This window comes from Heliangelus exortis, chromosome 4 (genome assembly GCF_036169615.1).
Source record: "Heliangelus exortis chromosome 4, bHelExo1.hap1, whole genome shotgun sequence".
Taxonomy (NCBI): Eukaryota; Metazoa; Chordata; class Aves; order Apodiformes; family Trochilidae; genus Heliangelus; species Heliangelus exortis.
Genome location: NC_092425.1, coordinates 42,289,344 through 42,317,049, shown reverse-complemented (window position 1 = coordinate 42,317,049; position 27,706 = coordinate 42,289,344). Strand labels below are relative to the sequence as shown.

At 49.2% G+C, this 27,706-nt stretch overlaps 2 protein-coding genes and 1 long non-coding RNA gene across 3 annotated transcripts in view; 2 read left to right on the top strand and 1 right to left on the bottom strand.

Moving 5' to 3' along the window:
- The window catches only part of SEPTIN11 (septin 11), a 75,375-nt gene extending 64,817 nt beyond the window's left edge, over positions 1 to 10,558 (top strand). Inside the window, exon 10 of the mRNA XM_071744126.1 lies at positions 10,319 to 10,558. Coding sequence (XP_071600227.1) covers positions 10,319 to 10,340 — 22 coding nt within the window. The 3' untranslated portion in view covers positions 10,341 to 10,558. The remainder of the gene's footprint in view (positions 1 to 10,318) is intronic.
- On the bottom strand, positions 497 to 27,702 carry CCNI (cyclin I). Its single transcript, XM_071744132.1, has 7 exons — positions 27,334 to 27,702; positions 13,643 to 13,799; positions 7,098 to 7,232; positions 4,531 to 4,605; positions 4,234 to 4,374; positions 3,198 to 3,428; positions 497 to 2,203 (listed from the first exon to the last, which is right to left on the bottom strand). The coding sequence occupies exons 2-7, from the start codon at positions 13,754 to 13,756 to the stop codon at positions 1,745 to 1,747; spliced, it is 1,155 nt and encodes a 384-aa protein (XP_071600233.1). The 5' UTR covers positions 13,757 to 13,799; positions 27,334 to 27,702; the 3' UTR covers positions 497 to 1,744.
- Positions 24,439 to 27,066, top strand: LOC139796244 (uncharacterized). The gene is made up of 3 exons (XR_011725906.1): positions 24,439 to 24,588; positions 26,318 to 26,511; positions 26,795 to 27,066. It is a non-coding gene; the product is annotated as an uncharacterized lncRNA (long non-coding RNA).
- Positions 27,703 to 27,706: the final 4 nt, after the last annotated feature.

Here is a 27,706-nt window from a genome sequence, read left to right as displayed (position 1 = left end):
ACACAGCCAGAGTGGGTGTTCTGAAGTAGAGCTGCCAGGCTGTGTGGTTTAACTGGGAAAAGATGGGTAATTTAACTGGGAAAAGATGGGTAATTTAACTGGGAAAGATGGGTAATTTAACTGGGAAAGATGGGTAATTTAACTGGGAAAGATGGGTGCTGTGAAGCCCTGAGCACCAGCACTGTGGGAATCCTGCTGGGAGGGGTGTTGTGCTCAGGGTGAAGCCCTGGAAAGGTGGAGAGAGGCAGCCAGGGGCTGGGTCCAGCATGGGGATGACGAAGGGCTGGAAGGGAAGGAAGGTTCACACCCCTCTGGCCCTGGAGGCCTTTCCAGGATGAGAGCTGGGAGAGAGCTGAATCCCAAGGGAAGTTTTGTCAGGGGGGATTGTGAAGAAGGGGAAGGATGGCACTTGGGAAGGCATGAGCAGCTCCCCTGCTTCTTCCCTGGGTGGAACTCACCCTGGACTCAGCTGAAAAGCAGAAAAGAAGACTTGGAATCCAGGACAACTTTCTTTATTGCTACCAGAAGGCTTCCATCAGTACAATGGCTCCAAATACAATACCTTCCTCAGGGCTGTGGAGAGAGCTTACAATTGGGAGAGGTCGTTCTGAGAAAGAGGTGTAACACTGAAGAGACAACTTGTTAAAGGTCTGACTCTTGGTGAGAAGTTACAGCAACAGAAAACTTCAGGGTTAGGGGTGTTTGGGTTGGGTTGGTGGCTGAACCTGGCAAACCTCAGGTGTGTGCAGCCACCCCAGCACCAAGCAGGGCTGGGCACAGGGGGAGCTTCTAAACACAGGGAAGGGAAAAAAGGACTCTGCAGAATTCAAGGTTTACACTTGACATAGAAGGTCAAGAACTGGTGAAAATCCACACTGAGTGCAACATTTCTTGGTGCAAACAAGGAAAAAAATACCGTTTTTGTTCAAGTGATACAAACTGCAGTAACTGCTTTCTGTGTTGGGAAACACAAACTGAACTTGGAGAAGTCTCTGTGAGGTACAGAGCACCCTGGCTCTGCCCTGGTGTTCTCCTCATGTATGTTCACACTCCTATGCTTATTTTACTTAAGTGTGGAGCAAGTTGCAAGCATTTCGTTTTGTTTTTTTTTTTCCTTGACTAACCTTTAAATCCAGTTTTTAAATATTATCACATTTAAACACCAAAGTGCTAACAAAACAAAAAAGGTCTTTTTTTTTCTTTAGAAAGGAAAAAGAGCTGGCACTGAAAGTCAGGTAGTAGAGAACATCATGCACGAGACTTGCAGAGAATTAAAAAGAGGAGCAAGCAGAAAGAGAGCAAGGAGCAGATGGAAATGGGATCCAAGAGGTGTTAGTTGGCTGGGAAACCTGGAACAGCTCTGCACAACTGAGCTCTGGGATGTGAAGAATGGGTTACAACACACAGGAGCAGAAAAACAGTGGAACTGACAACACTAGAAAGGAACAATTTCTTGCTACTTTTTTTTTTTTTTTGGTTGGTTTTTGGGTCTTTTTTAAAATTTTTTATACTTTTTTGTGTTTTTTAAGTGCTTAAATAGTGGAACTATAATTAGCCGCACGAGAAAAAAAATTCAAAGAAGGGTTGGGATTTTTTTTTTTTTTTTCTGTGGGGTGTTTTTTTTTGTTTGGTTTTTTTTTTTTTTTTTTTCCTTTTTTGGCTCCCTTCAGTTCAGCCTGACAAGGTATGGCCCCTCCTCCCCCTCCCCCAGCTGCCAGGTTCTGCCTGGCTCCTGGAGCTCGGGCTACATGACAGACACCGGCTGTAGGGGCGGGCAAGGGGAGACGCTGCCCTCCTGCCTGGAGACGTCAGCGCTGCAAACGGAGCCCACGGGCTCCAGAGCCACCACCTCTGGAGCTGTGTCCTCGTTGTAGAGACGTTTGATGCCATCGTAGAACTCGTCCACTTCCATCTCTTCCACTTTCCTCTTGGCTGAGGCTTGCTTGCAGCTCCCGGGAGCTGGCAGGCGCTGGTAGAGCCCGGCTGTACCTGAGACTGACGCTTCTGGCCCGCTGTTGTCCTTGGAGAACCCCGGCCCTGGGACAGAGGAGGGCTGGGATTTGAACGCTCCTCTGTTACAGGTCACCAGGGTGTGCTGGAGGGGACTGTAGACATACACAGAGTTGGGAGGCAGAGAAGACTGCTGAGTGGAAAGGTGATGTGCCACCAGCTCCCGGCAGTGGATCAGCTGCGAGCTGTCCATCTGGAGAGAGAGAGAAGCACAGAGAGGGACATTGGGGGGTGACTGTCACCCAGGATAGGGGCTCTGAACACTCCCACAGCCCCAGCACATCCCTGCTCACAGAGGGGCTGGAGGCAGGACAAAGGAAGTGATAAAGAGCCAAGACCCCTGACACAACTTGGATGAGAAACTGGGTTTGTTCAGCCTTGAGAAGAGAAGGCTCAGGGGAGACCTTATTGTGATGTTCCAGAACTTAAAGGGGGCCACAAATCAGCTGGAGACTCCCTGGTCACAAGGAGTCACCTGGGCAGGACAGGGGGCAATGGGCACAAGGTGCTCCTGGGGAGATTCCCATGGGACACAAGAGGGAAATTTTTCCCCATGAGGACAGTCAGACCTTGGAATGGTCTCCCAGAGGAAGGGGGGGATTCCCCCACTTTGGAAAGTTTGAAGTCTCAGCTCTCTGGGGTGCTGAGAGATCTCAGATAAACAATAATATCAGAAGGGTTGGAGCAGGGGGTCCTTGAGGTCCTTTCCACTCTGGGACTCTGTGAACTACAAATGAGGTGGATCCCTGCTTCTTACACCTCATGGGAATAGTGGGGATGGAGGAGGAAACTTCAGATATGAAGTATTTTCACTGCATATTTTAGCAGCTTTTCAGCACTTTCAGCTCCCCCTGTATGCTTAGAACAAATGCCTGAGCAGCTGAGGAGGATTTTCTCCCCAGTGTGTTATTTCCTCCCTGGTGCCCAGAGCCCCCATCCATCAGGACACAGAGCTCCTCCCTGTGCCAGCTACTGTCAAGATTGAGACTTCACAGCACTGTCCCACCAAGCTGTCCCTCGGGGCTGAAGCACAACCAGCCTGGCAAAAGCCAAACTGCAGGCAGAGACCAACGGGGAAGGAGGAAGGATCCCAAACCCCTGGAGGGCTCAGATCCCCGTGATGCAGAGCAAGATTCCAACCTCCTGCATCCCCAGGTCCCTCCCCAGGAGCAGCAGCTCCTCCTCACCTGTGCCTTCTGGAGCAGCTCGATGATGAGAGCCAGCCAGTCGGGGAGCAGCTTCTCCAGCTCCAGGCTGATGATGGCCAAGGCCAGCATGGAGCCCTTGAACTGCAGGAGCTGGTAACAGGCCATGCAGTGCAGCAGCTGCTTGCTGAGCACTGCCACGTGCTGAGAGGGGCTCAGCTTGGGCAGGATGGTCAGGAGCTGGGGCCTGCTGGACACTGCAACTGCGTGGAACTGGGGGGGGAAACAAGCACATGAGGCAGCTGGGGTCACTGACAGGCAACCCCCCCAGGCAAAGCCAAAGATCAGCATGCAGCACCTCTGGGAAGCACCAGGATCCTCCAGCTTAACCTTGGAGGCAATTTCCACACCGTGGATGGAAAGAAACCCCCCAGCAGCTCTGGGGCAGCCTTTCTGGTGGGAGCTGGCATCTTGCACATCATCTGCCCAGGGCTCTGCAAAATGCTGTCCCCTCCCACCTTTCTCAGCAGCACAGGTGGCAGTTCAGGTGCCCTACATGAAAACTCCTCCTCAAGCAAGCAGAGAGGATGAAATTCAGCAGAGAGGCTCCAGACACCTTCCTTCCCTTTGCCTCCCCCCATCCATGAATCCAGGTCTCCAGCCATGCCTTTCTGCAGCAAACCTCTTCCCCAGCATGGGTCCTTTCTCCATGATTTTGCTGCCTGGTTTTGAACTGACTGGGTTTGTGCTGCCTGATTTTGTGCTGCCTGGCATTTAGCTTTGAGCAAACCACTGGCAATCAGGACTTGGGGGTAAGGTTTTTGGGTGCTGTGAGTCTCAGCATGTGGTTTAACATGCCTCAAATCAGGGCAGATGGCAGACCTATGCTTTGGAAATTGCCCTCAAAGTGTCCCAAGTCTCCTCTGCACCTCTGGCATGGCTTTTTGTTTCAGAAACAACTTGTATGGAGGAAATATGAAACACATCTTGAGGTCTCTGCTCCCCAACAGGCAGAGATTTTGTCTGGGTGCCTTATTTACACCAACAGATCTCAGCATGTAAATAGCCCCTGACTTACAATATGAAGGAAATCCAGTGGTGTAGCCATGTGAAGATCCCAGTTCAGTTTATCCAGGATAATCTTCTCCATCCTGCGAATTTCAGCTGGAGAACAACCACAAAAGCTGTCCCGAGCCAACACCTTCAGGACTGGAATCCTCTGCAGGAATCAATGCAAGGAAGAAAGGAGAGAACCAATCGTGACAGAAATCCCACCAAAAGGCTTCAGCCCTGTGCTGCTGAGTGGCAGGGGCAGGGCTGGGAGGGTGCAGAATCAGGCAATGCCAAGGGAGTAGGGAATAAAAAATAAAATCACCTCATCTTCCTCAATGGTCTTTGCAGCAAGGAAGAAGCAGCTGATTGCAATACAGTTCAAGTACTTTGGACGGGCCTAGGGCACAGAAGAGCAGAGAAGTTTCTGCATGAATGTGATGCAAAAAATGATCCATAATCCTTTTCTGGTTGGGCATCAGGAGCCCCAGGCTCTCAACTGCCCATGCAATGTGTTCTGGCTCAGCAGGCTGACCTCCAGCCTTGCCCAGCAAATCATCCGTGCTCTGTGAGGTTGGGCAGAGAGCAATCAGCCAGCCCCAGGGGGTCACTGCCAGCTGCTGGGCTGGAAAGAGCTCAGATTTAGGTGGTGCAAAAGGAAGGAGAAAATCAGAAGGGTTAAGATTGTCACCTGGCAAAAAAACTCTGCTTCAGCAGAGCTCTACTGTTAGTGTTGCTGGGAGTCAGACACAGCATGGGAAGGGAAAAAATGGTATTTAAAAACACTTTTCCTTGCCTAGGCAAGTATAAAATGCCCATAAAAATCACCAGCGTGTCATTCCATCCTGTGGTGCCCAGGGATTATCAAGGGGCTGCTGATCCCCTCTGCAGTCAGTTGTTTTAGGCAAGGTAAGTGAAATTTGGAGGGGAATGGGTGATTTTTCCTGTGCATCAGAAAATCCTTTTAAGGCCCTTGGCTGGAGGCATCTTGGCACCTGCTGGAGTTTGTGCTCAGCTGCCACCTTTGACTGTCAGACCAAGGACTTCACTTCCACCATCAGCACAAAGCCAGAGGCTGAGCTGGGAGGGACAACTATTGCTAAAGGGTGTCAGAACCCAGTGTCCCAGCCTGGTCTCCTGCAGGAGCTGCTCCCTTGGGGACAGCCAGACCCAGCAGTTTCAGTGTGTTCATGGTGAAGGGAAGTTCCTCTTAACAGTTGCTGCTGTCTGAGCTTTTTTTATTAAAAAAAAAACCAGCGGGAGTTAAGCTGCAGCTGAGGAATGAGGGCTTTCTGGGAGAGGAAACACAAAGCCCTGAGCTGTCTGAACAGTGCTCACCCAGACAAAACACCTTTCCACATTCCTGCCCACTGCCTGGAGCACTCAGTTGGACGCCTTACTCATGTCCTCATAATTTCTTTGCAGACTCCTTGGCTGCTGCAAATTACCAAAAGAAAAGCTGTCCTGGAGGGCATGAGCTGCTGAGGGATTTAAATCTGCTTCAAATCTCAGCAGTTCATCAAATCAGCTTATTTCTCCTTAAGAAATAAAAACCTCCACAGCTTGGAAGGAAAAGATGCTAATGAATTAATAATTTATTAATATTGGCAGGGCAGGGACCTGGGTGATGCCAACCCCAGGCCCATGGAGCTGCAGGTGCCCAGGCAGCCAGTGCCTTCAGCTTCCTCCTCCCCAGCTCTGCTGCTTGCCTGGGGGTGCTGGGGATGAGCTCAGGGCCCGTGCAGAGGAGGCTGCAGCCCTGCTGAGCACCGAATGGCACTGAGCAAATCTTCTCAGAGATAAGGGCTGCCCAAAGCCTGACCTCACAGGTCAAGGCCAGGGGTTGCAGGCTGGCCCATGGCTCAGTCCTTTGCAGGGGTGCAAAGCACAGTGCCTGTCACCTTCCCTGGGATTTACAGGGACAGAGGAGTGCCAGACCCCAGCTCCAGGTAACCCAAAGGCTGATTTCTAGCTTGTCTTTTTTTTTTTCTTTCTCTCTTTGCCTGCCCACCTTTCCCTCACATCTGCCTGGCTTCACTCACATCACTCTGAAGCTCTTACTCTGTCACCAATCAGCTGCCAAGTTGTAATGCACCAACCCCCCAAAAAGCAAGCAGCTCTGGCTCTGTCTTCTTCCCCAACACCTCATTCCCCCTCCCCCTATTTCCCTGCACTTGCACACCCAAACCAGCCCTCAGACATTTATTTGTTTCCTCCAGTGGGTGCTCCCACCCATTCCAGGTGGCACAAATGAGATCAGATGCAGTTACAAGATCAGAGAAATGAAGAGGTGAGCAGGGACTTCCCTGACTGTTGTGTCACAGGGCACTGGGCCTCAGTTTTTAACTCCAGGGCAGCAGGCAGCTCCTTCAGCTTCATGAGAGAATATAATTTAAATCAGACACACTTTTATCTAAAGCATAACCTCTTTACAGCCAATTTCTTATGATTGCTTAAGGGAATTTTAGGATTGTTTAAGGGAACAGATGCTGTGCTGTGGCACATTCACTGTTCAGGCCAGGTTAAGAGTGAAGAGGAAGGGTCAGGATACACTCACACTGTGTTACGTGAAGGAAGTGAAATGGGCAGGAAAAAGGAGAAAGGGAAAAAAACATTTTTAGCAGGTGTAAGCTCTGGGGCAGTGCCCTGAGAACTGGGTGTTCTCTGGCTACTTCCACTGGGTGAAATATTCCTATGGAGATCTAATTCCCAAAGTACCTCCTGGAGTAGTGCAGGTACCACCCTTTGCATGCAAGAGAGAGGAAGAGGGGTGAGAGCAGAGGGGGGAAGGAAATGTTTCTGTACAGCCCCCCAAACCTCAGACTGCACACAGGAACAGCTGAGTGTGGGTGGCAGAGATCTATTTCAGTTTATTCATCTGCAAATATTTACCTTTACTGCTGCTAAAAACCTGTCCAAAAGGCTGATGGCCAGGGCCAGAGTTTCTGGATAAAGGTGGAACTGGTATTTGAGCTTGGCCAGCCACTGAATGACCTCATCCCTCTGCCTTGGAGAAATGGCTACATCCTGTTGGAGAGAAAAACAAACTATTCTTACACACAGGCTCAGCCAGTCAGAAAAACCAAAGGTTTTTACCTCCACAGGAGTTCTTCAGCAGGGAAACCAAAGCTCCTTTGGAAAGGGGAAGAGCTGGAGCCAGTCTGTGTCTCCACTCAGTCCTTGCAGTTATTTACCCCATCCCCAGAAATCTGCCCTGGAAAAGAGAACTTTCCTTACAGCAGCTTCAAACATGACTCAGGAATTTCACTGGTTGTGGGGAGAAGAGGAAGGATACCTTGTGGTTCCTCAGGTACTGACAGCATCCTCCAGTTCAGCCCTCAGAGATCTATTCATGTTGTAACCTTAGGAGCAGGCAGACACAGAAATGCTCAGCCTGAACAAAAGCAGCTGTGCTGCAGCAGCCAGGGGGGTGCAGAGCTCCTGGCAAACACAAGAGGGGAGGGACCAAGCTGGTGGTTCTAGAGGAAAGGTTTCTTTTACCTTCAAATTACAGGGATATTTTTAGCTCAGTGTATGTTAAAAAAAGAAAATCAGAAACAGCTCCCAAAAGACCTTTAGCAGTATATTTAACTGTGAGCTGGGGGTAAAGCAGGTACAATGTCACCTAAAGAAGTTTGGGTTTAGTTTTTGTTGGTTCTTTTCAGATTTTTTTGGCCCAAGTCACCACCACCATTGATCTGTTTGGACAGCAGCTGGATTTCAGCCACACACAGAGCAGCCATTGACATCTTTCCCTCTGACTTGCTTCAGAAATATTTACAGCTTTTCTAGAGCCTTGCAGTTCAGCCAAGTGGGGGGACTATTCCATGGGGATTATTCCAGGGGATTAGCAAGGAGGTGTCCAGAAGTGAGAAGATGCAACCAAACTGATTCCATCTGCTCCTCTCAGGATGGTTGTGCTCTCTGGGCTGCTGCTGGGATGGTTTGACAGAAAGGGGATGAAATGCTGTGGAAAAGCAAACATCAGTGCTGGGCTGGGCTGTAGCTGCCCTCCCCATGGGAGGGGTGGGAGGGGGACATGGAGCAGAATTTTAGAAAACAAAAATGCCCAGCAGTGATGCAGAATAAATCCTTCAGGATTCACCAAAAGCAGCTCTTGTGTGCAGGTAGGAATGTGCTTTGTTATGGGATTTCTGACTCCTGCCTTGGAGCTGAGTGTGAAGGCAGAGAGCTGTGGGCAGGACTGGAATTACAGCCCCACACCCTTCACCACTGCCTGCAGCTGGGACCTCTACACTGTGGCTTTTTAAAAAGCACCTACCTTTTTTTTCTTTTTCTTTTTTTTTTTTTTTTTTCAGGAGAGAGGAGAAAAATCTGTTTCCTCACTTCCAAGGAAACCATGACTCTTTCTAAAATCAGTATTGCAGTTGAAGGGGGAAATCTGAGCCCAGGAGGGGCAGGACACCCACTGGCTGCAGTGAGTTACTGGGAGCACAATGAATAAACCACACAGCACTAAGGAGTTTATGAAATGCTCTGCTAAAAACATATTTGGGACAGTGGGATAGGGACCTAGATCTACCTGAGGAGAAAACCAGGCAGTGCTCTGTTAAATATTGTCCTTCTAGAGCACTTCTGTCCTGCACAACCGGAGCCCTGAGCTGCTGAACCTCCAACAGGCAGAACAGGGAGGAGTGATAATTCACATGGAATTCCTCACTGGAATTTCATTTTGCCCCTGGTTTGAAGAGGAAGGAGACAGAGCCATACAAAAGGCTTATAACCACGTATGGACAATGCTACAGGCTTTAAAAAATGTTTCCAGCAGCTTAAAAGATTGTTTTGGCAATGCAGTACCTGGATCTGGCAGGTAAGCCCCACGTGTGTCTGCTGAAAGCAACCAGCCCAGCACAAAATAAACCTGGCTGGAAAAATCTGGCTCCTCAGGCACCTCCCTGGCCCTTGGCCAGCACGGGACAGGCTGGGGCTCTCTGGCAGTGTCTGTCCTGGGGCTGCTTTCCTTGTGCCCTCTCCTAAAAACAGCCCGGGTGGGAAGGGGGAGAGCAGCTTTCCCTCCTGCCTCTGGGCCTTCAGCTTTCCCAGGATCTGTCCTTGTGTCTTCTCAGCCTTCCTGAGCAGTGGGAGCACAAAAGGCACAATCTCTGTGGCAGGAGTCAGCTTTAAATGGTAACATAAAGAGTAACAACTGTCCCTTCCATGGGGAAAAGAAAGGGTCTTTAAGCCTCTAAAAAGCAACCGTGTATCTAAGCAAGACAGAAAATCAAACAAACACAAAGCAGCCCCACACAGGGCACCGCCTTCTTTCCCTGGGAAGGAAAAACTTCCAAAGGGAACTCCCAGCTAGGGGCAGAGCAGGAGAAAGGCTCCAGAATAAAATCTGGCTTCTCGAGAACTGTCTGGGAAAGGAGGGGAATCTCCAGCTCTCTTCTGCAAGAGTACCAATGTTACAGAAGGGATTTTTGGGGCTGTTTCAGGGGCTGTTTCAGGGGACAGGCAGAAGGAATGAGAACCAATCCCACTGCACACATAAATCCTGCTGCTACCTCCAAGCAGGGCAAGGAGCTTCCCACACAGGTGTATCCACCCATCCATCCATCCACCTTTATCCCTCACCCTCAAAGCTGTAACACAAATAAGAAATGCAGCCCTGTATAATTAATTAAGCTGTGAGGTCACTGTTCCTTAGTTATACAAAATTAAAAGCAAAAGTGAGACACTACAGTGGCTGAGAGTGGAAGAAAAAAAAAAAGAAAAAAAAAGTCCCTTTGGGCCAGAAAGCAGAAGTTCCTCTTTGGTGTGGAGGTGTTTTCCCACAGCTGTTCCCCACAACTCCACTGTGGCAGAACTGAAGCCCCAGGCTGGAAGCACTGAGGACCAGGTCATCCTTGGGGTCCCTTCCCCCCTGACATTTGTAAGATTAGGGCCAAACACTCCCAACCCAGCCATGGCCCTGCTCCTGCTCACACACCAGCAGGAGCTGCTCCCAGACACACCTCAGCACCCACCCTGAGGATGGAAGGACAATTGTTTGGAGCTCACACAGTTCTACAGAACTATAAATCATTGCAGTCAAGCTCATTACTTGATTTAGAATCTATCTCAAAAGAAATTTCTACATTTGTGTCTTCTAGAAGAGCAAACACTGCTTTGTGATCCCCAAGATCATGTTTTGGAAACTGATGTTGTAGAGAAAGAAACTGCAGGAGACAGGAAAAGTGTAAAATCCACCACCTCTCAGCTGCAAATTCACTTGGTAATGTGCAAAACTCAACCTCTGACCAGGCTTCACTGCTTGATTTCTCAAGCTTTAATCACATGAACACTTCTGAGTGTCACCTGAATACAGTGCAACCCAAGAGAGGGAAAGAAAGGAGATGACCAAACTCACTCTGAAGCACTGAGAGTCTGAGCCCACCTGTTTTCTTCAGGCTGTCACATCTGTCTTTGATATATTGCAAACACCTGGAGCCAGTGGAGGGAAACTCAGAGACAGACATGCTAGTAGGACACAGAAGCTTTCAGACAAAAAGTAAAAACAAAACAGGAAGGTTACATACATTATCAGGACCAAACAGATGTGTCTTGTGCTAAAAATGCAAAGGCTTCCTGTTCCTGTAAGTGCTTTCTTCCTTTCAAAGACCTCAACTCTGGAACGTATTTGAAAGCTGAATTTGTTCTGGTTTTAAACATCAGAACCAAAAATGTGTCTGAGAGAGTCAAAACTGAAAGTTCACTCCTGATTAACAATTACAGCCTACCTCAAATCTATTATTATGTGATGTTTTGGGTTTTGGTTTTTTTTTTGTAGACACATGCACATTTCCTCATTTGCAAACCAGGTGACTTCATTAAAACCCTTTCTGCAGGCAGTCCACCTGGGGAGCAAGGAATGGAAAGTTACCCAGGCTGCAGGGTGCCAGATCTGATACAGAGGGATGCAGATTTCCTGACTGTCATGGGAAACACACAGCGCTTCCAAGACCAGGGAGGTTTTTCCAAAGCAGCCCTTTTCCAGAGGGATAGATGCTAGGGAATGTGACCTTCTCCAGGAATTACAGCAAACCAGAGTAATTCACACTGCGTGGCTGTGACTGCCAACATGAGCACTGCACAAGGGGAGGGACAGGTGACAGTTTGCACAGTCCCCAGCTGCAGGGACAGGGAGGAAGCCCTAAGTGCACCCCTGAGCAGGGAGCTGTGCTGGGGTGCTTGTTTGGTCCCATCTGGCCTGGGGACACCCCACACTCAGAGCTGCCAATCCAATGTAATGATTATTTACTGCTAGGAAACATTTAATACTAGGGCATTCTAGCTAGTGGAAGTCAAGGTTATGGGCAAAGGGAGATGGTTTTGAACTTAAAGAAGGGAGATTTAGGATAAACATGAGGAAAAAATTCTTTAATTTGAGGGTGGTGAGACACTGGCCCAGGTTGCCCAAGGAAGCTGTGGCTGCCCCATCCCTGGCAGTGTCCAAGTCCAGGTTGGATGGGGCTTGGAGCAACCTGGGCTGGTGGGAGGTGTCCCTGCCCATGCAGGGGGTTGGGACTGGATGAGCTTTGAGGTCCCTTCCAACCCACACCATTCTGGGATTCAATATCTGAACTGACACGTAGGAAAATACCAAGGAAAAGGTTATAAAGACAGCACAGTTTTACAGGTGGAAATTCCAGGAGTAGAAACCCAGAGGTGACAAGCACAGGGAGCCAGGAAACCTTCCCAAACATGGTCTCAGTGGTATTGGTGACGTGCAGGGGAGGAAAGGGTAACAGATTGTTCATCATCATGACATAACTGCCCACTAAAATGACAAACTTGGTGTTTCTCCAGGCCAGACCTGGGGCTCTGCCAGCAAGCACAAGCTTCACACTGGCTTTAGCCATCAGGCTGGCTCCATGCTTGATCCTGCTCTGACCTTCCACACCAAGTCCTGTTAACTTCTCTGAGTATTCACTGTGTGAGGTGGCACAGCTGGGGAACCTCATCTCCTAAGGGTGACAGGGGAGGAGGGACTGCCAGAACACTGGGTGGTGCAGGTGCTGGCTTTTGAGCCACCAGTCAAAGGTGCCAAGGCAAAAATGCAAATACCTGGTCCCTGTGCAATCTTCACACAAGAATCTGGTTTGTTTACACTCTCCCAGTCCCTCCCCTCTCCTGTTATGCTATAATCTTATCTCCCTACATTATAATCACTAACCCAGCATGGAATAACAGGCTGGTTTACCAAAAACCAGGGCCTTACACTGCATGTAACCCAAAGACAGCCACAGCTTCAACGTATCCAACACCTCTGACAACCAGGTCCCTTCTGTGGAAACCTAAACATAACTATTACTGAGCCCCTTGGAAACTACTGGCACAGCAACAGCAGCTTCTTGTTTGCCAGACAGAACACACAAACAGCACCCTGGTTACCTCTGACAACAGCTGACATCCCTGCAAGGAACTTTTCACAAGGAATCAAGCCCAGCAAGGCTGGATCTGAGCACATCAGTGTGGGGACTTCTGCCCAAGCCAGCAACAAAGGACCAGAAACTCTGTGACAACTCTCCTTGTGTTTCATGTTGTGTTTGAAACAAACCTTTGTGGAGTTCACAGGCAGGAGGCTGGGATCATGTGTGTGATGGGATCACACATGGTGAGACAGACAAGGAGCACAAGTCAGCTCAAGCTGGGTAAGGCTCTGAGTGACCTGGTCCACCCTCTGCTGCAACACTTGAGCAGGAGGCTGCACTACAGACCCTGCAGTCCCTTCCACCATGGATTTCTGTCTGTTCCTATGAGAACCTGATGGAACAGGTCAGCACCTGGGTCTGCTCTCCCTGACATGAGCCTGTACCCTCTCCAGAAATAGTCATTTTTACAGTCAGTGGGGTTCTTCCTGAAGTCAGATCCTCATCTGGCTTCAGCTGCCCCAGCTGGAGCCCACCCTGCAAATGAGGCTGAGTTACACCAGGGAGGAAGTGGCTTGGAATGGGAAGAGGGGCAGAGTCTGGGTGCTGCTGTGACCCTGAGGTCCCAGGAGGTGGTTCCTGCAAGAACACATCATGTGGAGAGCAACCAGCATTTCACTGCTGCTTCCTGGGAGCTCAGCCCAAGAAAAGCAAGAGGTGTGTAAGAACAGCAGCAGAGCTGGTGCCTGTTAGGAATGGGTGTTAGTTATTAAATTATATATTAGTTTTATATCTTTATAAAGTGAATTTAAGGAAGGCAGTGTATGCAGGTGCTTGCAGAAGCAGCAGCAGGGATCTCACAGCACGTGCTGCACAGTGTGTCCCCTACCCCTGATGGCAGGCACGTCCCTTGGGTAAGAAGTCACCTCCTAGTCCAGAGGCTGACTTCCCAGCTCTCAGGCAGAAGGCAACTTCTGCACCAGTTCCAGCAGTTCACACCAAAACACACCAGGGAGAGGACAGACTGGGTCTTTACCAAGGTGAAGGAGAAGAGAGAGACTTTACCTGATTGGGCTGAATTTTCGGCACATGTGCTTTCCACATTTGAGCTTCCCTAGAGATTGCCATCTCCAGAAGGAGAGACAACCTCTGGCTCTCCAGGGGTCCTGAAAACTTCATGGTAACCCTTGGATCCACCTGCCACCCAGCTGGATACAGCTACCTGCAAAACCAAAGACAGCCTGGTCAACTCCAGAGCCACACCTGTCCAGGTAAGTGAGCAAAAGAAAGCAGAAAGGGGACTAAAGCTGCAAGAAATGGCACAGGCAGACTTGGCAAAGTTCCCCAAGGAAACCCAAAGCCCTCAGCTCAGATGCAGATGAAACTGGGGCAAAAGTGTCCACAGGTCTCCCACACCTGCATGGGGTTTTAGGCAAGCAGCACTGAAAAGCAGAGGTGATTTATGAAAAATACTTGAAGAGAGGGAGGAGCTCTATGGCAAATATGAAAGGGATTTCAGGCTGCTGGTTGCCCTGGCCTGAATCTTGTTGGAATTAAAACCCGAGGCTTCAAGGCAAGTTAAGACTGACACTCAAAAGGTTTTCACAAATCCCAGCCTTGAAGCCTGGGTGGTGCCAGCCTGACCCCAGCCCTCTCAGCAGCAAGAGGAAGTTCTGTGGAAAACTGAGGAAGGCTTGTTTGAGAATTTAAATTATTTACAAGCTGAAGCCTGACACAAAGATCAATGTTTTCCCTCTCAGCACAGCAGGGTTTGTGGCTTCTCACAGAAGCTGTGACCTGTTCCGTGGGCAATGCAAATGCACCAGGAAGTTCAGGAAGGTTCCTCTCAGGTCTGATGACTGAAAACATCCACAGAACCTGAGGGCACAGCTCAAACATTACACAGGAAAAGGTTTTTTTTAAGGAGGGGAGGAAGCAGCAAACAGAGTGACAGCCTTTGCAGACCATGGAATGACCACGAGCAGGGTTAAATGACACAGAACATTTCTGCAAGCCCTACAACATTCAGGGCCACCTGGTTCCACTGGCAGAAGTGATGATATAAAGCAAGTGGGAAGCAGAACACCTTGTTACACACCAAGCAGAAAGAGGGGGCTTGTCCTGGCCCCAGTACAGCCTCCACAGGAACAATGTGGTAAGGAACTTGTAAACTGGGCATGAAAACTGAAGCAGAGATAAGATTTATTTTTATTTGCTCTAAAGACAGCAAGTTTCCACCACCTGCTTCAAAGGAAGAAGATGGTTTGATTGCAAAGGTTATTCCCATTGTTGTGGTGCTGCTACCACTCCTCTGCCTGCAAGTTTCTGGCTGTGATTCTATCACTGATGCAAACCCATCCAGCCCAGCAGGGTAAATCCATAGGGAAGTTATTTAAACTTTCAATTCCTCCTGCCCAGCTCTTGTGAAATCCTCAACAGGTGGATACTGGCCAAACTTTAACCACATATTCTATAAAGAGCAGCTTGTTAATTCAACACTTTATGCTGTATTTAGAGGAAATAAGACAACATCTTGAGTCAAGAGAAAATAAACTAAATTCCCAGTGAAAACAATCAGTTTATTACAAATAATAACAACAGCAGCTCTGAACAAGGGAAGACTCAGAGTGCTTCCACAGAGTGAAGGGAAACTGTAAAACAAATATTTTATCACTTTGCAGGTTTTTAATGGGCAGGGTTCACCCAGAACCTGCAGGAGGCATAAACCCACACTTGTAGCCAAGCAGGTTTTAAGTGGCAAATAAATGCCAAGCTTCCCAGCCCTCACCAGAAACCCCTTTTATAATAGATTTTTATACAACAATGGCTTCTCCTTGAACAGAAGAGAGGCTGTGCTGGCCTGCCATACCCCTACACAAGTCTTCCAGCATGAGCCAAGGTGGTGTGGGCTGTACACAGTTTTTCCAGCTGGAGGGAACACCTTGGATCCAGGATTCCTGCCAGGGAAGTTGGAGAGGGAAGAGGGATGCACATTTCCAGCCTGCCCCCAGCTCATCCCCCCGGGGGGCTTCATTAACATCTCATTATCCTCCTACCAGACACCACAGGTTTCCACACTTTGGGATGGGCTGGGATTACCCCTCATCCCCAGAGCCATCAGCACTTCCAAAGGAGGAGTAAAGCCCTGGGAATGAGGATGGCAGTGATGGGTCTGCACTGATGGGAAAAAAAAAAAAAAAAGCAGTTCCAATTGCAGCTGCAGGTGAAATATTTGGTCCCCTCTGCCATGGAGAGCATCCACACAACCATGGACATGATGCTCATGTTCATGCATCCACACCAGGGAGCAAAGCCTTCCCACCCTGCCACTCAGGAGTCCCAGAAAAGGGGTTTCTCCAGGTCTCTGCTTAGCAAAAAATGAGTGGTTTTTAATTTATTTACTGTATTTATTTACTGAGCTTGCTGATTGTCAGTTGCTACACACGAGGTAAGGCTGACAAGGTAACATCCAACAGGGCACCAGCTACAGTCTCCCAGACCACACCTGGAGTAGATGGTGACTAAAGGTGTTGCACAAGGTGAAATCCAGGCGTGGAGCAAACCAGGGAGGACAGGACCAGACCCAAAGCTTGGCCAAGCCAGCAGCCACCAGGGCTGAGCACTGAGAGCCAGGAGCCAGTGAGCTGCATGGTGGTCAGGAAAAAAGCAGTAGCTATATTTAGCCCAACCACATCTCCTAATCTGAAATATTGATGATCCTTCCTGGGTTTTACAGGAAAGAGAAAGTAATTAGCCACCCCTCAAATCACCAGAGAAAACATGAAAAATTTCAGGCCCAAGTGAGTGTCCTCAAGTGTCTCTTTTTTTTTTTTTTTTTTCCTGTTGTGCCTGTCGAACATTCTCATGAACATTCCCACCTTATTTACAACACAAGTGGGTTTTAGAGGCTTCTGGGCACAGAAAAGATCTTCCAGTTACCCCCAACTGCTTTATAAGTTGTTCCTGTGGTGCCCTGGGCCAGCAGAGAGCTCAGGGGTGTCCCTGGAGCACCCCTGAATACCAAGAGCCCTGCAAGGGCTGTTTTTAGTCGAGCGGTGATGACAACTCCTGTCGAGCTGCCAAGGGGAGAAAAGAGGGGAAAAGAACCTTTCCTTTTGGAACCAGGGAGGCAGCTCAGTGAGGGCTGATGCACAATAACCTTTATAAGGAAAAAAAAATAAGAGGAATGACAGGCTTGAATGTTTCCCTTGGAGCAACAGTTGTGCGCAGACTTTTCCAGCAGTGAGAGCAGCCCAGGCACCTCGCCAGGCACCCCCAGGGCTGAAATGAGTTTGCATCTAAATTTGCATAGCTCTTAATCAGATAAAGAAAATATAAAATAAAATAAAAAAAACCAAACGTGCCTGCATGCTCTACATGTACGCAGGGCTTGACAAAACACTGCCTGGAGAGGATGAGAAAGGCACAGCCAGCACAGCTTCCCAAAACCCAGCATGTGAAGGTGAAGACCATGGAGGGGCCACATTCTTTTCCCTGGAAATGCTGAAGTCCAGGTTGGATGGGGCTTGGAGCAACCTGGGCTGGTGGGAGGTGTCCCTGCCCATGCAGGGGGTTGGGACTGGAAGAGCTTTAAGGTCCCTTCCAACCCAAAGAGTTCTGTGCTCTGATTCTCTCTGCTCAGACCCAGGAGGTAAAACCTGAGCAGGGAGAAGCAAGGTTGAGGCTCCCATCAGCAGCACAGATACTGCTCAGTGCTCACTTTGGGAGGTTTTTACACCACCGTTCAAACTTCCTTAATATCCACTGGAAGGTCAAGAGTGGAACTTCTTAGGGAACAGCTGGGAAGTCAGGAATGGAGCAGTGAGCTGAGCCAAGGCACTGGCTTTGTTCTGACATCTCCTGTGAGCAAGGTCACAAGCTGCAGGCTGGAGCCTGCCCTGCAACCAGAGACTCAAAACTTTTGCACTTGGGAGAGGCATTAAAAATCACCTGCTTACCCATGACAAATACCCCAGGCTGGTCCATATAGTGTAACCCACCTCATAAAGATCTCTCTTTTTGATTGGGTTTTACAGCTGACTTTACTAAGAGAGGTACTCCCAGTTTCCCTAGAGAAGTGTTTTAAAGTGCAAAGTGCTGCAGGCTACAGATTTCAAAATCAGTTTTGTGTCTGCAGGAACAGCTACCTAGTCAGGAACAATTTTAGTTGGAGGGTTTGTGCATTCATGTAGGGTGCAAAACACTTGATCATTCAGGGCAATAATAAAAATACAGTTTGGTTGAGGGTTGGGGTGTTTTTTTGGTTTTGTTCTTTTCTTTTTAAAATATGGATCATTTCATAAACAATTAACAATTGACTTCTAGGACTAGAGGCACTCTAAAAACCCTTTCTTTTGTACATAAATGCAAGTGGAAATAATTCTGGACAAAAGGGTAATTCCAATAGAGCTCAACCACCACACACATTTCTGCAGACCTTGTGAAGTGTTTTCCAAAACCAGCAGCTGAATCTGCTTCAGCTGAAGTGAATAATAATAATAATAATACTAATACAGACTCAGGGCATGAGAACAGACTTTTCTGGGCTGGGGAGGAAGGTGAAGCAGAAGGAAGAGAGGAAGGAGGCTGAACACCTCTCTGAGCTCCAGCCAGCCATCTGTGATTTCAGATGATAAAACAGGGTTTGCACTGCTAGAAGAGAAGCTCCTCACTGCAAGTTGTGATTGGAAATTTCAAAGCCGTGGGTGGGGGTGTGTGGGATGGATGTTAATTTTAGTATCTGGGGCTTTCTCCCAGCTTAACTCCTCCCTCACCCTGTGTCAGGACTGGAAAAAGAAGGCAGAGAGGTAAATGCCCACAGTGCTGCTTACATCTAAGCAAAAAGCAGCAGGTATAAATGACTTTTACAATTTTACACTGGATTTGTGCCACAGAAACAGTTCTAAGAGGACAATGTTTCTGTAGTGTAGAGTAAGGTTTCCCATGAATGCCTCACCACTGGAAATCAATGCCTCACTGTCTTTTCAACTTGCCAAAGTGCAACCCCATGGGATAGTGATAAGCAGAGGACCAGGATGGGTTAAAATAAACTGGATTTGAGTTGTAGCAAGTAAATCATGTGCAGCCTGGTTAGTGGAAATAGCTTGACAGAGCTGTGAGACAATAGACAATCATCTTTTTCGAGTTAAATGACTGGGAAAATGATGTTTGGGAGTTTCAAATTTCAACCTGTAAATGAGTGAGTGTATTTGAAGCAATGAACTGTCTGCTCTGGAATGAATACTGAATCAGAACAGGACTGTGCTCCCCCCTGAGAAAACATAAATATGCCACAGGTACAGGGATGCTACTGCACGTTGTCTGACTGGTGCATAAGGCAGGCAAGAGCCTAAATTGGGAAAGAGGTAATTTTATTCAGGCTGGGAAGTGAAGAGGGCCCTTGCCATTTGTCTGACTCACCCAGAGCTAACTCCCACAACCTGCTACAAAGGCAAGCCTGTCAGATATTTTGGCAGCATGGCTCAGGCAGGCTCATGTACATCACACGCTCGCCACTTCTTTTCCTCCAACCAGATTTCTTCCTGGGACTGCAAATAAAGTTGACCTCATTTTAGTGCTGGTTTTCCAAACCCAAGGATTATTTTTTTTTCCTAAACATTTCAAAGGAACCTGCCAGTGAAAAAAAACACGGGTGTGCAACTGCAAGTAGAGAAGGCAGAGGAATGTTTTGATGGGAGGGAAGGGAGGCGTTTGGAAGTCTGTTTTGAAACAGAAATCCCAGAAAAAAATCCCAGAAAAACCCAGCAGCTTAGGAGAGGGCTGCATCATGCCCAGCAGCACTGCAGGCTTCTCCCCACCATCCACTCTTCAGAAAGGAAAGCTCAGAGGGAATTTGTCACAGCACCACAAACACTTTTGGATTTGTAGAGCAATGCAGCAGAAAACATCTCCAGCTCTTCACGCTATTCCCTAAGGGCAGTAAAAAAAAAAAAATCGAGAAAACAGGGGGAATAATTCAGGGGGGAAAAAAAAAAAAAAAAAGCCTGGATGGTGATATTTCTGAGCAGGAGGGAGGGAGGCACTGAGCCACTGGGGATGGTGGTGGTGGGATAAAGCTAACAAAAGCCAGACTGGTTCCAAGAAACCTCTGCTGTCCTTCCTTCCCCAAGCCTCATGCCAGACCCCAGGGTTTTGCTATTGAAGGGACACTTAAATGGTTTTTTTTCCAGAATGAGGACTTTTAAAAAACAAGGTAGAAGATGAACTCCTGACTGAACTTTCAGACAATGCCACCATTCTTCCCCCCTGGTGAGCCAGGCAGGTTTCCAGCCCCAGCCCTGCCCTACCCCCTTTGCTGATGCCATGGGTTTGTGTTTCCTTTTTGTCTCAGCAACTGCCAAGATGAATCCATCTGCCCAGAACGGCCTTTTGGTCAGCAACAGCTGAAATGTTTTGTGCCACAGCCCGGGAGTGATGCAAACAAGATGTTTCCTTTCCCTTCTGAGGCAGTGTGTGTGTGTGTGGCAACATACCAAGGAAAGTGTGGATAAAAGGTAAATTTGGAATCCAGCCCTAGGAGAGCAGCTCCAGCTGCAAAACGTGTGCGTTTGATGCAGAAGAGGAGATGAAACTCAATCTACTTTAATGAGTTCTGCCTTGAGATTTTTGGTTTATTTGAACCTAAATATCAAAGGGAAAGCTATTAACTGATGGAGGCTGTTTGCTTGCACGGATTAGATTAAGCAAAAACAAACCCCTTGCAGACAAACCCCCCCATGCCATTTCATGAACACTTGCAAAAGAAAAGCTCACACTCCAGACCCTCTCAATGCTGTGGGCTCATCATCTGCTGCTGCTGTGATGCAAGATGCCTCCTGAAGATGTAACCTCCTCCCAAGGTTTATTAAAATCAGCCAAGGGACTCAGGCTATGATCTGAGGCAGGCTTGGGTAGGAAGGTTCCTTCTATTTATTGTTCACTACACAGATGTCAGTGCCAGGTCAGGACTGTGAGCATTTATTGGGCTGTCACACCAAGTAAAGATGTGAGGCACACCAGGCTCTGGGTCCTGCTTTGGGACCTTCTGGATCTTTTGGGGATGAGGTCCAGGACCACCAGGGAACACCTGGTGGAGTTTGAGGGTGCTGCTGATGCTAGGTAATTGGGGACCACAAGCCTGTGGGGCTGAGGGAGGTTCTAGCAGCTTCTAATGAGCATGATCAGCTGCCCCTAGTTAGGGAGGGTCAAGCACCCTCTGAGCCAGCACTTGGGTGAGGTCTATATAAGAGCACCCCAACAAATGCAGAAGCTTCTGGAAATGGCTGCTGTGAAGGAGGAATTGGCTCCATCTGTTCCAGCATGAAAATCTCAGGTGTGGTGGTGGTGGTGGCACACTGTGAGGCAGTTTCCCCAGCAGATGCTGGGGAAGAAGTTTGGATGTTGGTGGAGTTTTGGATGGTGGGTTTTGGATGGTGCATTCCCCATGCTGCAGGGAGTACCCTGGGCCTTTCTCTGAGTCTGGGAGAGATGGTCCTCTGTCCTGAAGGAGCTGCAGGAAGCTGTGCAGCACCAGAGAAGTTCCATGGGAAGGAGACAGGATCTTCTCTGGGGCTCAGGAGCTTAGAGAGCCTCAGCCCCCATCTGCAAGAGAGAAGCAGGCAGGCAGTGCCTCCCTTCCCCATCAAGCTAAGTGAAACCTCTGGAGAGGGAGAAAGGTGGAAAATGGTGGCTTCTGTGACACCAAGAGGTTCCTGCCCCACCTTAGGGCTCACAACTACAAAACATGTTTACCACCCCTGAAGTTAAGGAGGAGCCAGATGTCCCCATCTGTGGGTGACCTGACCCTAAATGGTACAAAACCTCCAGGAAGAAGGGGTGAGTGACTGTAATTGTGGGTTCCTTGGGTGACCTGGAAGGAATATGAGCAGCTAGGGATGAAGTGAGGAAAGCCAAAGCCCAGCTGTATCTGGCATGTGATGTCAAAGTCCAGAGGGGCTTCTGTGAGCATGGAGGTGACAAAAGGGACAATCTGAGCACAGCAGTGAACACCAGGGGTTGGAGGAGCGCTGGGGGGGACTGAAAATTGGCTGAGTGAGTGCATCTGGAGAGTGGTGATCAATGGTACAACACTGAGCTACCCTAGGTGGTAACTAGGGGCAGATCTGGGGGTCACCACTGGGTCTGGTCCTGTTTAATGTCTCCATGAATGATGTGGGAGAGCAGGCAGAGCATTCCCTCTGCAGGGCCCAGCAAATGGGGAGGAGTGGCTGGTATGGCAGGAGCTGTGCTGCCATCCTGAGGGACCTGAGAGGCTGGAGAAATGGGCTGAGAGAACCTCCTGAAGGGTAAGTGCAAAGTCCTGCACCTGGGGAGGAACAACCCCAGGCACCAGGACACCCTGAGGGGCTGGCTGGCTGGGAAGCAGCTGTGCAGAAAAGGACCCCCAGGGCATCCTGGTGGAGTCCCCAGCTGACCATGATCCAGAAGGGTGCCCTTGTAGTCCACACAGCTACTGGTACCCTGGGCTGCATCAGCAGGAGCACTGTCAAACTGAGGGAGGGGACCCTTCCCCTCTGGTGAGCCTATACCTCAGTGCTGTGTCCAGCTCAGGGCTCCCCAGGACAAGGGAGACATGGACATAGTGGAGTCCAGTAAAGAACCAGTAATATGGTGAAGGGACTGGAGCATCTCTCTCATGAGGAAAGGCTGAGAGAAGTGGGGTTTGTGTGTGGAGGAACTTGCTAATAATGTGCATAAACACCTGAGGGGAGGGTGCAAGGATAGAGCCAGGATCATGCCAGTGGCAGGACCAGAGGCAACAGGCACGAACTGAAACACAGCAGGTCCCCTCTCAACATCAGAACAGTTTTTTTATTGTTAGGGTGGCAGAGGTGGGCCAGAGAGGTTGTGGAGCCTCTGTTCTTGGAAATAGTGAGAAGACACCTGGACATGAGATGGGGCAACTGGTTTTAGGTGGTTCTGCTTGACTTGGGGAGGTCCTTTCCAGCCTCAACCATTGTGTGATCTGATGGGCTCTAGGCTGAAAAGAGCTCAGCTGCATGATCCCCAGAGCTGCCCATGGCTTCTTCAGGCAGCAAATACTGAAAGCAGAACAGGAAGGCTTTGAAAAAAAAGAGCAAAGCAAACCTGGCATTATGTAATGTCTCGCTGGTAGCCTCCTCAAAGCAACACATGCAGAGCATGATTCACTCCTCCCATCACCCATCTAACTTGTTATAAATCAACAGCAACCTGAAGGAAGTCACTCTGAGGAAAATCAAGCTCACAAAGTAGGAGAGTGAGCAGTAATTTTGTAAAATAGAGGCTTGCAAGCTCATAAAAGCCAACTCCACAGGCAAGGGCCAACAGGCATTCAGCATCTAAAGCATCATGCACCACTTTTTGAGTAATATAATCCCCTGAAACCAAATAAATACAATGCCTCTATGGGCAGAAACAGAGAAACAGGATTCAGCAGTAATTCTTTTTGTTCTTTTGGTAGTAGTCAGTCATTTATATTAATGAACAGCAACAAAACTGAACAAATTCATACTCAGTTCAACACCCACATGTAAAAAAAAAAGTAACTACAATGGCTTGATTCCTCTTGATGACAACAAAAGAGAATTTTCTCTGGAAGTATAAAAGTATTTTGCCAGTATTTTGCTTTGCAGATTCTGACTGGCTTCAGGGTAAATTATCAGTGATTGCAGCTAATATCAGGATACAGTGTGAGGCACTAAAAAGATAATTATGAGGAAACGAGGAATTATCTGCTGTTGAAACAATAGATCAATTATGAGGTACAGCACTGGAGCTGCAGAGCAGCATTCTTAGGCTCTGAGGGTACTGTCTCCTCTTTCTCATCAACCAGAGAGGAACCCATAGTTATAAAGCTTAATTATTCTCCAGGAGTTTGAGCTTGTTGACTAATTAGCCTCTTGTTGAGACAATACAGCAAAGGAATGAATTCCAATTGTCTGCAAACCCAGGATGGCACAGCCCTGGTTCTTCCCTGTGCACTTCTGCCTCCTGCCCAACCACTACCAATGCAACAGCCTTGATATTCCTAGGTTTAGGATGACTGAAACACAACAGTCCTAAGCCTGAAATAAAATAAACCTCAGGAAGGAGACCTTCTGGGGGAGGGGAGGTACTGATAAAGAGAATATAAGTGTGAGGCAGTATGTGACAGCAGCCTGAGTTCCCTTTCTGCTGCTTCCACAAAGTGTGGTGAGCAAAGCCTTCCTCTGGTCCCCTCAGTGCAAGTGCAGACACATTTGCAGTGCTCTCAGAAATGGAGATGAAGCTGCATTTGATGGCCATGTTCTTACAGCAGTTGCATCCTTAAAGCAGGCAGGCTCTCAGGAGCATTTAAATCCCAAGATTTCCAGCCAAAATGGTCAGGAAGGTAAAGCTGGAAGTTTATGGGAGGCAAATTCTTGTCTCAGACCACTATAGGTAAGAACTACCCAAGCCAAGAAACAGAATCTTGTTGGATGCAGCATAATAGCACCAAAAAGGCAGAAAAGCCTCTGGCAAATGGGTTCATACAGCACTTCCCATCATCCTGGTAAAGAAAAGGCTTGGGTGTCTGGGCTGGTGAGCAAAATGGAGTATCTGCAGGAACATGTTATGTGAGTGAGCTTTCAGGGGAGCTCACTGCATAGGAAGTGCAAATACTGGTTCCTAAAGTGGTGCTGATAAAACTTGCAGTAAGCAAGCACACAGGAAGCCAAAATTTTGCATGACATATGCTTAATACTGAGATGGGAGACCCCTAAGGTTTGTTTTCTACCTTAACCACTTCACCTTGCTTTTGTGGCATTTCAAAGCCATTGAACAGCTGGTAGTGTGCTGAATTCTCAAAATAACTGCTGTCTCTTCTTCACTGGAGCAGAATTCCTCTTGAAATCCACATCCTTGAGAACCTGCATTTCCTGACTGCTCATGGGAGTGTCCTGGTGCTGAGCACTTGGATTTGTACCTTCTCTATCCCCACTGAAAGCCATGGGAGTGAAGGAAAGCAGCCACAGTTTGTTCCTGAGCAGGTCAGCTCTAAACACCCATTTTACATCCTGAGGGAGGGCTTTCAGGTTTTGCTCAGTGTTGGAGATTTGCCTCTTCTCCCTTCTCCTTACCTTTTTTTTTTTTTTTTTGCCTTCTCCCCTACCTGTGTTTTGCTGCCTGCTTGGGCAAGAGTCCTAAGGGTTATTACTTGGCAATCAAAATGGAGTGACCAGTTTTCCTGAAGCTGCTTTTGAAACCTCCCTCTGGCAGACTAGAGAGCAGTGTGAAAGAAACTGCAGATTGTCTGTCCCTCCACTCTGTCACCCACTTTTTAGATGCTTAATTTACATCAGTGTGACAGCTGCACCAAATCTGATTTCCTAAAAGGTGCCACGTGAAAGCAGAAAGATTAAACCCATTATATAGGTGCTCCCAAAGAGCCAGTTCAGTGTGAGGTCAAGATTAATTACTGCCTTAGCCAGCACACTGCTGCGGGTGTGCAAGGAAAGCATCTTTCCCACAGGCCCTGGGGGAAGGCAAGCTCCACCACACCAGTGCTGCTCACCTCCTCAGTTCTGCTGCCTGCCTCAGGTACACCAAGGAGCAGGGGAGCACAGGAAAGTTGTAAGGGGAAAATGGAAGAGGCAGGGGAGATGCTCAAAACTGTAAGAAGCTGAACTACTTTCTACCTGCTGGCTCGAGAAGCTCATCCCTGGGCAATGACAGAAGCAAGGGTAGGGGCACTGAACAGCCTTATGTTTGGACATAAACATTTAATTAGTGAAGATCAGTACCAAATAATCTGAAAATAGGGAAATAACACTTTTTAGAAAGTAAATGCCAATTGTGCCAAAGTGTAATATAGGGTGGCAGCCAGGTAGCTCTGGATCCTGATGTCTGGAAAACATCAGCCCCAACACATGGCTTGTCTGCTCCCTCAGGTGAAGTCACCATGAGGCCTTGAGGGTGTAGGGATGTGGGATCATGGAACTACAGTCACTTCCCTCAGACTACACCTGAACCAAGACAAGCTCCTTTTACCAGCTGGCTGTGCAGAGGAGTGCAGGAGGGAAGGCTGCACAGCCAGCCTGAATGAGCCCCAGCTGGCCCCGGGCTCTGCTCCTCACCAGCCCCAGGAGGGGAGAGCTGGCAGGGGACAGGGTGTGTGGCATCCTGGTCCTGTGGCTGCTCAGGGTATCCCACACCTGGCAAACCTCTGGCTGTGCTGAGCCATGTCAGTGTCCCAACCTGCATCCAGGAAAGGTTCCTGTTAGTGAGACTGGAGCAGAAACAACCCATGGATGTGCTGTTTTTTTCACCGTGGTCTCTCATCAACACCCACTGCAGCCCTGTGACACCCCAAAAGTGAAAGCCTGGCCCAAGCAGGCATCCACCCAGCAGGACCTTTTGTGGAGAGGGTCCTGATGAGGGAAAGCTTTCCCATGCCATGACAGAAGCCATCTCAGTGTTTTCAATTGAGGACCCAGAGCAAACAAAGCACAGGACCCCAAGAATACAGAAAGGACACAGTAAAAGAGTCAAAGATCAGTTATGCCCTCTCAAACTATGCACAAGCTCCACACAGGGCTTGGAGGATAATGAGAAATATGTATACCATGTGAAAGTTGAGTTCCTGCTGGGGAGAAGCCAAGAGATCAGCTTCCCACATCCCATGCCAAGGCTTGTGCAGGCACAGATGTGAGTGAGCTGTCCCCCAGCTTTACGAGCCAGCCAAACGACTTTAAAAACCAACACTGAGATCATTTGCAGGGCTCCAAAATCAAACCCTGGAGACAAGGAAAAGATGCTGTGATTTGCCTTTCAAGAGAGGAACTCCTACTCAGCCTCACCTTGCAAGACCTGGGCTCTACACACATATCCCCCAGCTTGATCTTGGGGCTGAGGCAGCTGGCAGCCCCAGGGAAAGGGGGCACAACCTCATCTGCCACCCCTGCAGGGAAAAGGTGAGAGATGCCCCCCAGAAAGGGGAGCTTAAACACATTCATTTTCCTCAATTTCAATGGTTAATTGATAGAAAAAACAATCTCACCCTCCTGGCTTTTCAAGGGGCTGCACCACGTACAGGCTGTCACAGCACCCTGTGGAAAAGACATTTTGGGAGCACACAAAGGCTGATGCTGAAAAGAGTTTTTTTGAAAATTCAGCTTTGCTGTCTTTTAACAGCCTGACTTTTAAGAGCAGGGGAGTATGAGAGATTGTGCCTTTTTTTTTCCCCTTCCCTTACAGGGTCAAAAGGGGAGGACAAGGGAACAGGTTTTTCCGTGTTTTGAAGCAAGTCTGCATGAAAGAACCGTCGGTAACCTCCCTCCTTGGGTTCACCCCAGTGGAGTCAAGATTTACAGAACACAACCTCACTCTTCTTGCAAGGAAACTTCTCCCACAGCAGCCGAGAGAGAGCAAAGAAAGAAAGAAAGGAGGGAGGGAGGCAGGAGGAGAGCGCAGCCCATCTCTGCAAACAAAGTGCTGGCGGAGACAAGGGAACAAAACCCAATTCCCTGCGTGGCTGTGACACGGAACCGCACCTGTGGCGGGGATGCTGCTCGGCAGGGGACACCGGGGGGTGCGGGAGGACACGGGGGGGCAGCGGGCACACCCGCTTGCACACACACAGACACCGCACCGCGGGCAGGCTTTGCACACCCTCCCGCAACGCACACGCACCTTGATCGTGCAACGATGGGATGCACAGCGCGATCCCCCCACACACACCCCCCTCCGCCATCCCCTCCCTGTGTGCCCACCCCGCACCCCCCTTCCCGCCTCACCTCCCCTGCGCGGCGGCGGGGTGCCCGGCGGGGCCCGGCCATCAGCACCCCATAGCGGGGCGGCGGCGGGGCTCCTCCGCGGCGCTTCAGCACCCTGCGGGCCCCATCTCCGGGGCGGTGGCGGCGGGGGCCGGCGGGCTCATGTCGCCATGGCGGGGGCCGCGGCAACGGGGGTGAGGGGGGGGAAAGATCGGTGAGGGGGATGGGGGGGAAAGGGAGGCGGGCCGCCACCGCCGCCGTGCGGGGAGGGGAGGAAGGGAAAGGGGGAGGGGGGGAAGGATTTAAAATAAAATAAAATAAAAATTAAAAGGGAAAGGGGGAGGGGGGGAGCGAGAGGCAGCCCGCAGCCAGCCGCTCTGCGGGGGGAGCGGGG

What these genes read in the sequence shown, in the direction of transcription:
- CCNI (XM_071744132.1), bottom strand. Translation starts at nt 13,756, where the DNA reads ATGAAGTTTTCAGGACCCCTGGAGAGCCAGAGGTTGTCTCTCCTTCTG. An exon ending in CGAAAATTCAGCCCAATCAG is followed by an intron (nt 7,233 to 13,642) that starts GTAAAGTCTCTC and finishes TCTCTCCAACAG; the next exon opens with GATGTAGCCATTTCTCCAAG. An exon ending in GGTTTTTAGCAGCAGTAAAG is followed by an intron (nt 4,606 to 7,097) that starts GTAAATATTTGC and finishes TCTGTGCCCTAG; the next exon opens with GCCCGTCCAAAGTACTTGAA.